General features: G+C 35.9%; 1 protein-coding gene and 1 pseudogene across 2 annotated transcripts; one reads left to right on the top strand and one right to left on the bottom strand.

The window, feature by feature from the left end:
- The first annotated feature begins 4088 nt into the window (after nucleotides 1-4088).
- Nucleotides 4089-6153, top strand: LOC21404546 (annotated as a pseudogene).
- A 398-nt stretch (nucleotides 6154-6551) lies between these two features.
- On the bottom strand, nucleotides 6552-13968 carry LOC21404545 (uncharacterized protein At4g18257). 2 transcript variants are annotated; one of them, XM_010112699.2, is made up of 3 exons: nucleotides 13547-13956; nucleotides 7682-8002; nucleotides 6552-6986 (listed from the first exon to the last, which is right to left on the bottom strand). In XM_010112699.2, the coding sequence occupies exons 1-3, from the start codon at nucleotides 13825-13827 to the stop codon at nucleotides 6827-6829; spliced, it is 762 nt and encodes a 253-aa protein (XP_010111001.2). In that variant the 5' UTR covers nucleotides 13828-13956; the 3' UTR covers nucleotides 6552-6826. The 2 variants fall into 2 exon arrangements, with proteins under 2 accessions (XP_010111001.2, XP_024030925.1); XM_024175157.1 differs by lacking the exon at nucleotides 6552-6986 and adding an exon at nucleotides 7003-7168 and having other exon boundaries at nucleotides 13547-13968.
- Nucleotides 13969-14613: the final 645 nt, after the last annotated feature.

Here is a 14613-nt window from a genome sequence, read left to right as displayed (position 1 = left end):
TTTTTATTATATGCAAATTACATGGTTGCTCCTTAAAGTATAGACTTTTTCACAAAATGCTTTTGAAATTTAAAATTTAATTTTTTTCTCCCTCAAACATTAGTAATTCTTCTAAATGTTTCCCTTTATTAAATTCTTCATGGAAAATATTGTGTAAAATACAAAAATTAACAAAAGAACTCCTTATGTTAAGATTTTCAACATAAATAACATGTATTATTCAAATAATGAGCACCGTTTGAATAATTTTTTTATTAATAATTTGTAAAAAATTATTAATTATTAGTTTGTTGTTAATTAGTGAGAAGGTTTAAATTGACATTTTATGTCTTAAAAACTAGTCTCAGTGTATTGAAAGAACGTTTTTTAAAGGTGAATGTATTGTTTTAATATTATTAAAAATATATGGTACGGGCGAGATGTTTTCTTATAACAAAAGGTATCAAAATGATTTTATCCTTATTTTGTTATACTTATAATTTTTTCTTCTAATAATGTCTTTGTTGTAATAATTTTTCTCAAATATATCCACACTTGAGAATTGTTTTACACCTGTAAAATATTTTTGTTTGATGTGGTCCTCAAAATTCATTGTTTCCCTAATTGCTCTTCTATTTTATTTTTTTTTTAGAAAAGAAAAACAATTGTGCCCTTACTTAAACATCTCTTTCTTGCTTATATGTTTTCTCTACTCAGTTTTGTATTTGACTAATTCTCACTATTTTTTTCTTTAAATGTATTTTACTTATGAAAAAATTGAAGTCACTGTTTATGACTCCATGTTATGGTACTCACATTTTATTATCGTGGGCTTAACACCACCGATGTTCTTTAGAATTTTTTACTTATCCGTTGGCATATAATATTTGATTGAATACTGCATGTTTTGATTGAAAACACGTCTCAAGGTACTGAAATAACATTTTTTAAAGGTGAAGGTACTGTTTTAAAATTATTAAAAATAGAAAGTATCAGTGAGATATTTTCATTATCTTATAGCATTGTGTACTAAAATGATTTTTATGCTTTTTTATATTTTTTTCTTCTAATAGTGTCTTTATATTTTTGTTTGATGTGGTCCTCATAAATTCATTGTTTCCTTAATTGCTCACTATTTTATTTTATTTTATTTTTTAAAAAAATGTACCCTTACTTAAAGATATTTTTCTTACTTATATGTTTTCTCTACTCAGTTTTTTTTTTTTTTTTTCGCTAATGAAATACTCAGTTTTGTATTTGACTGATTCTCACTATTTTTTTTTCTTTAAATGTATTATACTTATGAAAAATACTTAAGTCACCATTTATGATTCCATGTTATGATACTCACATTTTATTATCGTGGGCTTAACACCACTCACTCAACGCTCCTTAACATTTTTACTTATTCGTTCATATATAATATATACATGTTTTGATTGAAAACATGTTTTTGTTATATGTATATACACATATATATTTTATTTTAATGAATCATTTTAACTACGCTTCATAAATGTAATTTTTTCTCTAATATGCCTTATTGAAATAATTTCTCAAATGTGCGGTCGCTTCATTTATGGTTCCCTGTTATTGTACCTACATTTTATTGTTGTATGGTGCCTAGCACAGTGAGAAAGTCAGAAAAATTTTCAGAAGGGCTTCAATTAAAATAAAAATTTAAATTAAATTAATCGTCTAATAAAGTACTATTAGAAATAAAAATTAAGATTGTAAATAAACATTTTTTATACATAAAATATAGAATTAGAAAATTTTAAAGGGGTAAAATAATAAAATATTTGTGTCAAACTTAAAGAATATAAGTAAAAACTTTCGAAAATTAATGAGCATAAAACATAGAAATGAAAAATTAGGGGCGGGAGGAAGAAAAAATTGGGCAAAATAACAAACTTAAATAAGCTAGCTGAACCTGGGGGTTGTAGTCCCTTAGCTAGCTTTGTCTCTGTAACCACCGATTCTGTTTAGCATTTTTCTATTCATGTATTCATATATTTCTATTGAATATACATTTCGATTGAAATCATATATTACCCTTTTATTTGATAAAATCTTACCTAGTTCCAATTCCATCTCCCCCTTTTTTTTTTGTCCTTATTTTCCCCCCCTAGAAAATACAATATGTTATATTGAAATACTTTTTTTTTTCCAGATTGCTCTGATGAAATAATTTTCCTCAAATAATTTTCTATTTAAACATCTCTTTTCTTTACATATGTACTCTCTAATTAGTTTTCCATTTGATTCGTATTCACTAAAATTCTCATGCCATACTTATCTGTACATATATAATATTTGGCCGACATACATTTTGATACATATACTTTGTGTTAAGTCTTATATTTTTAAATGTGCTCCATATAAATAATTTATTTTCTAACATGACCTTTGAGTCATGTCATGAATATACCAACAGGAAAGTCTCCTATACAACAGATGAAGCTATTTCTTTATCGATGTGCCTGCATTTTTATTTTTTTTTCTTGCAATCCTCTAAAATATTACTTTTTCTCTTGCAATCTTTTAATATATATATATATATATAGACATATATATTCAAATTGTTCTAAAAGCTATTAGGAGGTGAGTCAATAATAGTTTAATACTTTAACACTCCTCCTCACGTGTGGACTGGATAATGGACAATTGTGTGGGTAAATTAATTAGAAAGCCCAACACGTGAAAATTTAAGTCCGAGATATATTAAAAACCCAACACATGATGACAATTTAAATAGGGATAAATAGTACAATTATGAGGGTTTAAACCCATGATCTCCTGCTCTGATACCATGTTAGTTTACCAATCCATCCCAAAAATTTAAGCTAAAAATTCAAACTGTTAGTAGGTGGGCCAACAATAACTTAATACTTTAATACAAATGTGGCTTTTATGTCGTACGTTCTCAGTTCATTTTGTATATACATATAAAAAAGAAGTAAAGAGCACTCAGTGGTAACTGCATCTTCACAACCTGATTATATATGAAACAACAACAGGTTGTACAATAAGCAATCAAATGACTTAGACACCGAGCAAAACCATTTATTAAAAGCCCAATTAATAGTTACATAATATGAAGAATATTCCTCAACAAAATATATAAGATATCAAAGATTTCAAATTCCTTGTCTCCTTGTTCAGCTCGATAGCCTCTATAACCTTCTCGGGTGGACAAGCCATGTGATTTCTGCAAAACTATTATAACAATTGGAAAGTGGGTCAGAAACGGATTGAGAACAACATTTTTTTTTTCATGCTGTAAATGGCCTGGTGGTATCACCAATTCCAATTGATCTTTAGCTTGAAGCTAGTGTCTTTATATCCATTTTTTTGGCAATAAATTAACATTTTAGCTTTGGTATTTCAAAAGTATGGAGGTGACTTGTCGGTTCATTCAATGGAACATAAATTATTGAACAAATTAGCCAAGAAGCCATTAGTTAATTAGTGATGGAAACACTCAAAGCCACTTAATTTATAAGATTGTGGTCGTCGGATACAGATTCTTTTTGCTATTGTTTTCAGCTTTCAATGTACAAGTAATTCAATAATGTCGTTTTTTTATTTTTTATTTTTTGCTCGAAATTCAATTATGTCGTATTCCTCATTAAAAATTATATATGATCACATGATTGCTGACTTTCATTATCATATATATTAATCATGCACATTGAGAAAGCAACCTAATAAAGAGGTAGTAGATTAATTTAATCTATACGAATTACGGTCACTAATATAAGATGAATCCCATGTGATTCTCAATTCAACATTTTTTATTATAAGGTGGATCTCAGATGTGATCCTAATAATGTCGGATCGAACATATTTTATTTGTAAATTAACAATTGGTGTCTAATGACATTTTTCAATGAAAATGTTGGGGTGGTCGTCATCATAAGTTCTTGGAGCCATCAATGATTTCCAGTTTTTCAAACCTGCAACAAAAGATTAAATTGAACTACCCGAATATACGTACGTACGTACATACATACATACATACATATATATATATATATATATGTATATAAACTTCACGTCTTTCATTCACTAAACTCTCAAATCCTCATCAACTTGTCTCCAAGAACATGTCTCCAACGATACCGTTAGCCATTCTTTTAGTCATTCTCGCAACCCTAATATTGTTCATAATTTTCCCACGCGCTGCCACCAAAAGCCACAGTAACCACGGCCGCGGCAAGCTTCCACCGGGCCCGACGCCGCTCCCAATCATCGGCAACCTCCACCAGCTAACCACGCTCCCACACCGCGGCCTCCAAAGCCTATCCAAAAAGTACGGACCAATCATGTCCCTACGCCTCGGCCAAGTCCAAGCCGTCGTCGTTTCCTCACCCGAAGCCGCCGAGCTCTTCCTCAAAACGCACGACACCGCTTTTGCCAGCCGCCCCAAGGTCCAAGCCTCCGAGTACATGTCGTACGGCACCAAGGGCATGGCCTTCACCGAGTACGGCCCCTACTGGCGCAACGTGAGGAAGCTTTGCACTCTTCAGCTCCTCAGCGCGTCGAAGATCGAGTCATTCACGGCATCGCGAGGGGAAGAGGTTGCGGCGCTCGTGGAGTCTCTTAGGGGGGCAGCGGCGGCGCGGGAGTTGGTGGACGTTAGTAGGAAGATTGGTGAGTTAATTGCTGTAGGATGATATTGGGGATAAATTTGGAGGACAGGTCTCACTTAAAGGAGCTTGTTCATGAGGTTTTGTGCTTGTGCGGAGCTTTCAATTTAGCTGATTATGTGCCTTATCTTGCGCCACTTGATCTTCAGGTCAGTTTTCGCTATTACTTATTTACTGTGTACTGTTTAATTCTGAGTGTGCTCAATTAATTATGATTTTTGTTCTCATTTTCTCTCTCTATTTATTAACTTAATTAACATATAGAGAGTAAATTCTAACAAAATGACGCAAAATAAAAGAGATGAGTTAGGGGGAGCATATCACCTAATTTTTAAGAAAAAGATAAAAAAATATTAATGGGCGGTGTTCTTGTAGATCAAAATATTTCATTTTCTTAATAATACAAGGAACGTAAATATTAAAATTTCGTTCATATATATATATATATATATATATATTTCTATAATTTATAAACTTAATTTATACTTAATTTATGATTTTTGGATTTGTCAGTGAAATCAGATTCTTATAAAATTAGTTGTTTTTGTTTTTACCCTACCTACCGCGTGCTGATTCACCTATTTTTATTTTGTTATTCATTCTTGGTAGTTGAAGTAATTGAAACAATAGCTCTTTTACATAATTCTTCCTTTTGCGACCAATGATTTTCGACTGTGTGGCTTAGGGGTATACAAGGCGCATGAAGAAAGTTAGCAAGGGCATTGACAAAGTGTTGGAGAAGATAATTATGGCGCATGAACAAGGGGCAAGTGAGGAAGGGCATCATCACAAGGATTTTGTGGATGTTTTGCTTTCGTTGGTAAACCAACCGATGAATCCCCAAGATCAACATGTCTACATAATTGATCGAACAAATATCAAAGCCATCTTACTAGACATGGTGGTGGCGGCCTTTGATACTTCAGCAACATCCATCGAATGGACACTCTCGGAAGTTTTAAAGAACCCTAGAGTGACGCAAAATCTTCAAGAAGAAGTAGAAAGAGTTACTGGGATGGACAAAATGGTAGAAGAGAGAGATTTGGAGAAGCTAGATTACTTAGATATGGTGGTGAAAGAGAGCTTTAGGCTACATCCAGTTGCACCTTTGCTAGTTCCTCGTGAGTCCATGGAGGACATTACCGTTGAAGGATACTTCATTCCCAAGAATTCGAGAATTATAGTGAACACTTGGACGATAGGAAGAGATCCAAATGTGTGGTCGGAGAATGTTGAAGAATTTTTCCCTGAAAGGTTCATCAATAGTAAAATAGATCTACGAGGTTACGACTTTCGACTTCTACCATTTGGGTCTGGCCGTAGAGGGTGCCCCGGAGCGCATTTGGGTATAGTTACTATTCAGCTTGTTCTTGCTCAATTGGTGCATTGCTTTAGTTGGGACCTTCCTAGTGGTGTAGAGACTAAGGACATTGACATGAGTGAGAAGTTTGGTCTATCAATGGGGAGAGAAAATCACTTGCTTGCGAAGCCAACCTACCGTCTCAATGCCAGAAGTATGTGAGACACATTAATTTCGGGAAGGGAAGAATATGGAGGATAGAGAGAATATATGTGTATATATTATTTTTAAGGTTGTAATCGGATCAATGAAAGTGAATATACACTTCTTTGTTTGTAATGTAAGTCTAAAGTACGTGAAAACTGAAAAAAGTAATTTTTTATTTCAGCTTTATTTACTCCTAAAAAAAAAAAACTACCATTTTATATGTTAATAATTCTGTAAAAATATCGGACATGCTTAAACAAATACACTTATATTAAAACTTACATATCTATTGCATTAAATTATATTTATTTAGTTAAAATTTTACCGTAGTAATCCCAAAAAAAAAAAAAAAGAAACCCTCGAAAACTATAGAACATTTTGAGACAGGTTCCTTGAGTAAATAGTTTTAGTGAAGATAAAATAAAAGGAAAAGTTGGCCCGTCATTCCATATTTCCATTCACATCATAAACGGCTACTATACGGTCAAAAATTCGAGACATGGAAGAAACGCAAACTTACATATAGAATACAAGTTGCACTGACTAAAAAATTTGTCTAATTATAACGCATCCTTCTATCCATATTATGACGCCAGGATTGATGAGGTAAAAATTTTAACATGGTTGCGCCGGTGAAGCGAAAATAAACCTGTAGCGTCGTTTTAACAGCACCTTCCTGATTTTGTTATCATGACTTCTCAACACTGGACGCAGCTTTTAGCTTCTCCAGCTGTTTCCGGAGATAGGCCTGTTTTAGTTTCTCGCGATGGGCAGCAGCCTGTTCTTGCCTGCGTAATTTGAGCTCAGATGCCTTTTCTCTCGCTCGATTCACTTCTTCGTGAACTTCCCTGTAGGAACCCACATTAAAACAATCATAAGAAAGCATGTAACGAAGATCGAATCAAGGAGGAGAAATCTAAATAGATAACCAGGAACACTAAGTTGCAGCAGTTGGGAACTTCAATTGTTTCACTGGAATTTGTTTTCCCAATCCACGACAATTGCCACTGATTTGGGCTCTACTGATTTTCTACAAAAACATTATATTGCCAGGAGATGCTATATCAGCTAGCGTTCAAAATTTTTGAGGAAATTGTATAATAAGCACAATTTTTCTCATAAAATATAAGTTGCTTGTGCAGTTATTTGAAGAGATAGTGAGAATCTTGCCCATGCATTCGTTGTTTCGCATCAAAGAATGCTTAACTGACTATTATTGCCCCATATTTCTTATCAGAGTATTACTTTTGTCCCAGCACGTAAAACAACTTGTGCTTTAGGTACAGAATAAATACATGGCATCATAATTTTTTAAAAAATATAATGCCAAATAGGGATGCCACACCATAAACCAGCGAAAGAAAACTGTATGTTAGATTAATAGAGACTCCAACTTTATCACCACAGTTTCATACTCAGTACGCAGCAACCCAGAAACACTGACACGGACCACTATAAGGTTCAATTGCAGTTCTAAGTTCATTTGATGGAATTATGTTATTCAATATTTAGGCACAAAGGAAGAATGAGTTTGAACAATTACCTCACAAAGCGCTTGTGTTCATTATTGTCCATTGTGGCAGCAGTTTGGCCAAGTCGCACAGATTTCATATTAAACAGCATGGGATCATCATTATCCTTATCTTCATTTTCTGGTGGTTCAGCGTCAGAAGAATCACGATGTTGCATCTTCTGCGACTCATCCTCCTCCAGCCTCTTGCCAAAGAAATCCACACAATACTTCTCCTTTTCTTCCTCATCAGACAGCTCACCCCTCGCTAGCTTCTCATATAACTCGGCCTTCCTCTCCAATGCGGCGTAGCTAGCTGATCCATCTTTTTCCGCTTTCAGCTGAAGCTTGTCCCTGAAACAACACGTGGATTCAATAAAAGTATTCCTTGAGACACTAAATACAAGAATGAAAAACATTTTACGCTAGTCGTTCAACTAAAACGAAAAAACAGTGACCTTGAACATTCATAGATGACTAGCTCAGAACTAAGAAAATTGACTTGCTTAAGATACTACAAGTCAATCATGTATCTCATATCAGCTTGACATACTTTGCAAAAAGAACTAATTGGGGCTAAGGCAATAATGTTCAAGACCAGAGAGAGAGTCACCGTTATAGGAACAAACAACAAAGAAAAAAAGAGCTCAAAACAGTTTTCATAGCTAAGCCTCAATAACTCATACATTTTTTTTTTTTGCTCAAAAAAATAAGCTTTACAATTACTAGCCAAAATGTTTTCTTTCTTTAAAAAAAATAAAAAATAAAAAGACAAATGCATGAAACAATATGGACTCTTCAAGTATTAAACCAATTGCGAAAAACCCATATCTACCAATTCAGTCAAATTGATGTTACATAGAAAACAGCCAGCCATTACAACTCGAAATAATTTCTTATCATGAGTAAAATTTGAAGCTTTACGAGCAACAAGATGAGGGGGAAATATATATATATATATATATATATATGTTGAAGACAATCAAGTAAAATAGGAAAGCAAATATTGTATATTAACTCAATTAGTTTGTTACCATCTTAGTAAAGTCAGAGCTAATTTCTAGGCATTAGAATAGGATCTAAATTGTATAGAATCGTGTATAAAGATGTATTCTTTTACTGTTGAAATACACAGCATATCATTTTTCACCAAAATACCTTCTTATTATGGTATCAGAGCATCGAATCTTGGTGGCCTGAAAACTCTGCCCATTACAGCAACTTTTCTTCCAATTGATCGTCCATTCCGATTAACAATATTCAAATCATGGGAGATCAGAACAACCCAAAGAAGCCAACTCAATCAAGCATGGCATCCAAACTTGACAATCCCAATCACCCACTGTATCTTCACCATTCAGATCAGCCTGGGTTGGTTCTTGTATCACAACTTCTCACTGAGGAGAACTATAGCACATGGAACCACTCCATGACTATGGCCTTAATGGTCAAAAACAAATTTGGCTTTGTTGACGGATTGATGAAACGACCAAACGATGATGCAGGGGACGAGTTACAGCAATGGATTCGTTGTGACAATCTTGTCAAGACTTGGATATTGAGTTCGATCTCCAAGGAAATTGCAGCCAGCGTGTTCTATTGTGATGGAGCACAAGCAGTTTGGAATGAGTTGCGAGAACGATTCTCTCAGGTAAACAGCGTCCAACTCTTTCATATTGAAAATGAGATACGTGACTGTGTTCAAGGGACCATGTCTGTTGGCCCCTACTTTACCAAACTCAAAGGATTATGGGATGAGAGGGATGTTCTTTTCCCTATTCCAGCCTGCCATTGTGGAACTATGAAGGAGGAGTTATCTTATCGAGAAACACAGAAAACCATAAAGTTTCTCATGGGATTAACTGAATCCTTTACCATGACACGCGGACAGGTGTTGATGATGGATCCTTTGCCCAAGGTCAGTAAGGCTTATTCTCTTGTTCTCAGACATGAACGACAACGAGATGTATCTGCAGGAAAGAGTACAGGTCAGCCTGAGGCAGCAGCATTTGCGGTCAAGGATTTAAACAAGAAAGGCAGTAATTACAAATGTGGAAAATGTGGAAAAGAAGGACATAGTGCAGAGAATTGTCGGGCACATTTAAACTGCACTTATTGTGGATGGAAGGGCCACACGATTGACTTCTGTCGAAAACTCAAGAAGGCAGAATCAGATTAATCATTCCAAACCTCCACAGCAAACCGAGGCAATCAATTTGCTGCTCCACAACAAGCCGAGAAGAATGAACTATCCAATTCCTTCCCTTTCACTCAAGAGCAGTGCCAACAAATCCTGCGTATGCTTAGCAACAACAAGTCTTCCATGGCAAATCACGTGGGTAATCCCTCAACTCATGATGAACTTTCAGGTAAAGCTCTTTGCTTTTCTTCTCAAGGTAAGAAAACCACATGGATCCTTAATAGTGGAGCAACTGATCATATCGTTTTTAGCCCTGAATTGCTCACAACTTCAAAGGCTGTTAAGAATAAAACAGTAGAACTACCGGATGGCTCTCTTGTAAATGTCACACATGTTGGTCAAGTTGTGTTCTCATCCAGTTTGGTTCTTGATAATGTTTTGTGTGTCCCAATCTTTCAATTAAACCTCATTTCCATAAGCAAACTTGCTCACTACTCCTTTTGTACGACCATATTCCTTACTCATTTTTGTGTGATACAGGACCTACACTCGGGGAAGATGATTGGGACAGGAACTGAACGGGAGGGACTCTACTACCTTGATCAACCACATAAAGCCTCATGCAATTCAATCATTTCCTCTTCATCCGTCCCCTGGCATCAACGCCTTGGCCATCCTTCAAATAAAGTATCTGTGTTATTCCCCTTTTTGGACAAGAATAAATTTTGCATTACCCATAATTGTTTGGTTTGTCCCTTAGCAAAACAAACCAGATTGCCTTTTTCCTCGAGTAAAATTTCTAGTCAATCATATTTTGAGAAATTACATGTTGATATTTGGGGTGGTTATCACGTTGCTTCTATTTCTGGGGCTCGGTATTTTCTCACCATAGTTGATGATTTTACTAGATGCACATGGGTTTACTTGATGCGTTACAAATCAGAAACTCCAATTCACCTAATAAATTTCATTAATATGGTTGAAACTCAATTCTCTTCCAAAGTTAAGGTTGTACGTAGTGATAATGGCCTTGAGTTTACACTTATAGACTATTATTTGTCCAAAGGGATTCTCCATCAAACTAGTTGTGTTGACACTCCGCAACAAAATGGTGTGGCTGAACGCAAACATAGACACTTGCTAAACATGGCACGAGCTTTGCTCTTTCAAGCCCATCTCCCAAAATTTTTTTAGGGGGATGCTATTTTGACTGCTGCATACCTTATAAACTGCACACCTACACCAGTTTTGCGAGGAAAAACACCTTATGAACGGCTCTTTAATTTAACACCCAATTACTCACATTTACGAGTATTTAGATGTTTGTGTTTTGCTTCCACTCATGCCCAAAAACCATCCAAATTTGACAAACGTGCTACCCGTTGCATTTTTCTTGGTTATCCTTATGAAAAAAAGGGATACCGAGTCTATGATCTTGAGCTTCGCAAGGTTTTTGTGTCTCGTGATGTTACTTTCTTCGAAAAAGAGTTTCCTTTTCAACACACTTCCACTGCCATTGAGAGTCCCATAATTCCTACTCCTAATGATTCTATTTTTCATGATGATCTTACCATACCACAAAGTCCCACTGAAACACCAGCACATACTCCATAAGAGAATCATGACCTTGAAAATAACTCTCATCATATGGTTTCTCCTAGTCTACCAACCCCTGCGCGTCGTCATTCCACAAGACCAACCAAACGACCTACTTTCCTTCAGAATTTTCATGTGGAAGCACCCCTCCCGTCTCGGCCTGGGCCATCATCTGCCTCTAACGTGGTCACCAATTCAGGTATGCCATACAGCCTGTCTCAAGTACTTTCCTATGATCGTTTATCTACCTCTCATAAAACTTTTGCCACCTCCTTAACCATTACAAAAGAACCAACTAGTTTCTTACAGGCCATGAAGGATCCTCAATGGCGCATAGCCATGCGCGATGAAATTCAAGCTCTCCAAGCAAACCATACATGGACACTTATGCCTCTCCCACCTGGCAAGAAACCCATAGGATGTAAATGGGTATACAAGGTGAAGCTTAAATCTGATGGAACCGTAGAGCGTTACAAGGCTCGTTTGGTTGCCAAAGGATATAGCCAGATTGAAGGACTTGATTATCGAGAGACTTTTGCCCCGGTTGCCAAGCTAGTTACTGTGCGTGTACTACTTAGTGTTTCTGCTATTCAAGGATGGCATCTTCACCAACTTGATGTCAACAATGCGTTCTTGCATGGTGATCTTGATGAAGATGTATACATGTCACTACCTCCTGGATTCGGACGAAAGGGGGAGACTCGAGTATGCAAACTTAATAAATCATTATATGGCTTGAAACAAGCTTCTAGACAATGGTTTTTGAAGCTATCTTTAGCCCTCAAGAGTGCTGGTTTTCAGCAATCAAAGGCAGACTACTCACTATTCGTCCGATCCTATAAAGGTAGTTTTACGACAATCCTTGTTTATGTTGATGATGTGATTTTAGCAGGCAACAATCTGCAACAAATTGAAGATTCAAAGCAGTTCTTATCCAAGCAATTCAAACTCAAGGATCTTGGTCAACTCAAATACTTCTTGGGCATCGAAGTGGCAAGATGCTCAAAAGGCATTTCTCTCTCTCAAAGGAAATATGCGTTGGAGATACTAGAAGATGTTGGATTTTTGGGAGCTAAACCAGCAAGGTTTCCTATGGACCAAAACTTGGCTCTTACACAATCCAATGGAGACCTTCTGAGTGATCCTTCGTTGTATAGGCGCCTTGTAAGAAGATTGATCTATTTGACCATCACTAGACCAGACTTGGTTTATGCTGTCCACGTTTTAAGTCAATTTATGGACAAACCACGTGTACCACATCTTGAGGCAACACATAGAGTCCTTAGATACTTGAAGCAAACACCAGGACAAGGTATTCTACTACCCACCACAAGTACACTTCAATTAAAGGCTTTTTGTGATGCGGATTGGGCACGCTGCAAAGACACAAGAAGATCTGTGACAGGGTATTGCGTATTTCTTGGACAATCACCCATTTCCTGGAAAACAAAGAAGCAGACTACGGTGGCTCGATCAACTGCCGAGGCAGAGTATCGCTCAATGGCCACTACATGTTGTGAAATTACTTGGTTAAAGAATGTTTTGAAGGACTTGGGAATCAAACATCTTCAACCGGTCATGTTGTTCTGTGATAACCAAGCTGCTTTACACATTGCCTCAAATCCGGTCTTCCATGAACGAACGAAGCATATCGAAATCGATTGTCACTTAGTTCGTGAGAAGGTTCAAGAGGGCTTGATCAAAACAGCACATGTGAGGACCAACAATCAAATTGCAGACTTATTCACTAAGGCGTTGAGTACATTACAGTTTGATACACTACTCAGCAAGTTGGGTGTTATTAACATACACTCCAACTTGAGGGGGAGTGTTGAAGACAATCAAGTAAAATAGGAAAGCAAATATTGTATATTAACTCAATTAGTTTGTTACCATCTTAGTAAAGTCAGAGCTAATTTATAGACATTAGAATATGATCTAAATTGTATAGAAACGTGTATCTAAATTGTATAGAATCGTGTATAAAGATGTATTTTTGTACTGTTGAAATACAAGCATATCATTTATATATATATATATATATATATATATATATATCTCGCAAATCAGAGGAGAAAAGAGATTCAGAGATTCTTCGACCACAATTTCCTATTTCCTACCAATCAAACAAAAATCTAGAGAGAGAGAGACAAGGGAGGTACTTGAGGGCACGGGCCTCGACGCCGGAGTTCTTGGCGGACAAGGGATCGTGAGGGGAGATTTTCTTCTTGGCGCGGTGGAATTCGACGTCGGGGCCGGCCAATTCCTTGGACTTCTTGGTGTCTTCCTGGGACTTGTAGAGCTGAGCCTTAAGCTCCATTATCGACGAAGCTCCGACGCCGGAGATTGCCCTGTGCTTCTTCGGCATGATGGAGGATTCCGTCAGCCATCCCAGGGACTCCACAACCACTCTCTTCTTCGTTTTCCCATCTTCCTCCCCCATTTTTCGCCTCTTCTTTCTTTTTCTGTTGAATTTCTATGGTTAGACTAAAAGAGAGAGCGGTTGATTTCCTTTTGTTGTGTTTTTCCGGGAATATGATTGTCCTGTTTCTGCGGAATTCGGAGTTCCCTTCTCGGAGACGAGGGATTTTCTAGCTGGGCTTACGCTTCGGGCGGTGACTTTGGGCTTGGGCTGGTCTGAGTCATTTTGGGCTCCGTCGGCCTCGCGGGTTTGAACCAAAAATTCCAAAAAGTACCCCTCAGTTTTAAGTAGATCTAATATTTTCCTCTGTATTTTTTGATAATCCAAAAGGTATTCCTTATGTTTTTAAATTATCTGAAAATCATACCATGATTTTTTTTAAATAACCCTTAAAATCGGTAAATTGTTGAAAATTACATAAATAACCTTAACGATTAATATTTAAACTTTATCCTAAAAACTAATAACTAAGAAACTAATACTACTCTGCAGTCATTTATACACGTTAGCTCTTTTATTTTCTTCATTTTATTTAGTTTTAAAATTTATTTTAAAAGTTCTGCATAATTAATGTCTAAAATAATATCTAAATAGTACTTATTGAGGTTATTTGTTGTATGTCCAAAATGATCAATTAAATGGTTATTTTTACTCTTTAGAAAAATATAGGGCATGATTTTAGGATAATCTAAAAAATTAAGGGATACTTTTTAGAATTTAAAAAACACAAGGGTAAATGTTGAAATTAGGTAAAACTTAGGTGGTACTTTTTGGATTTTCTCAGATAAATAGTATGGATTTTTTTTT

This window comes from Morus notabilis, unplaced genomic scaffold (assembly GCF_000414095.1).
Source record: "Morus notabilis unplaced genomic scaffold, ASM41409v2 Scaffold336, whole genome shotgun sequence".
Lineage (NCBI taxonomy): Eukaryota > Viridiplantae > Streptophyta > Magnoliopsida > Rosales > Moraceae > Morus > Morus notabilis.
This window is presented reverse-complemented; position numbering and strand designations above follow the sequence as displayed.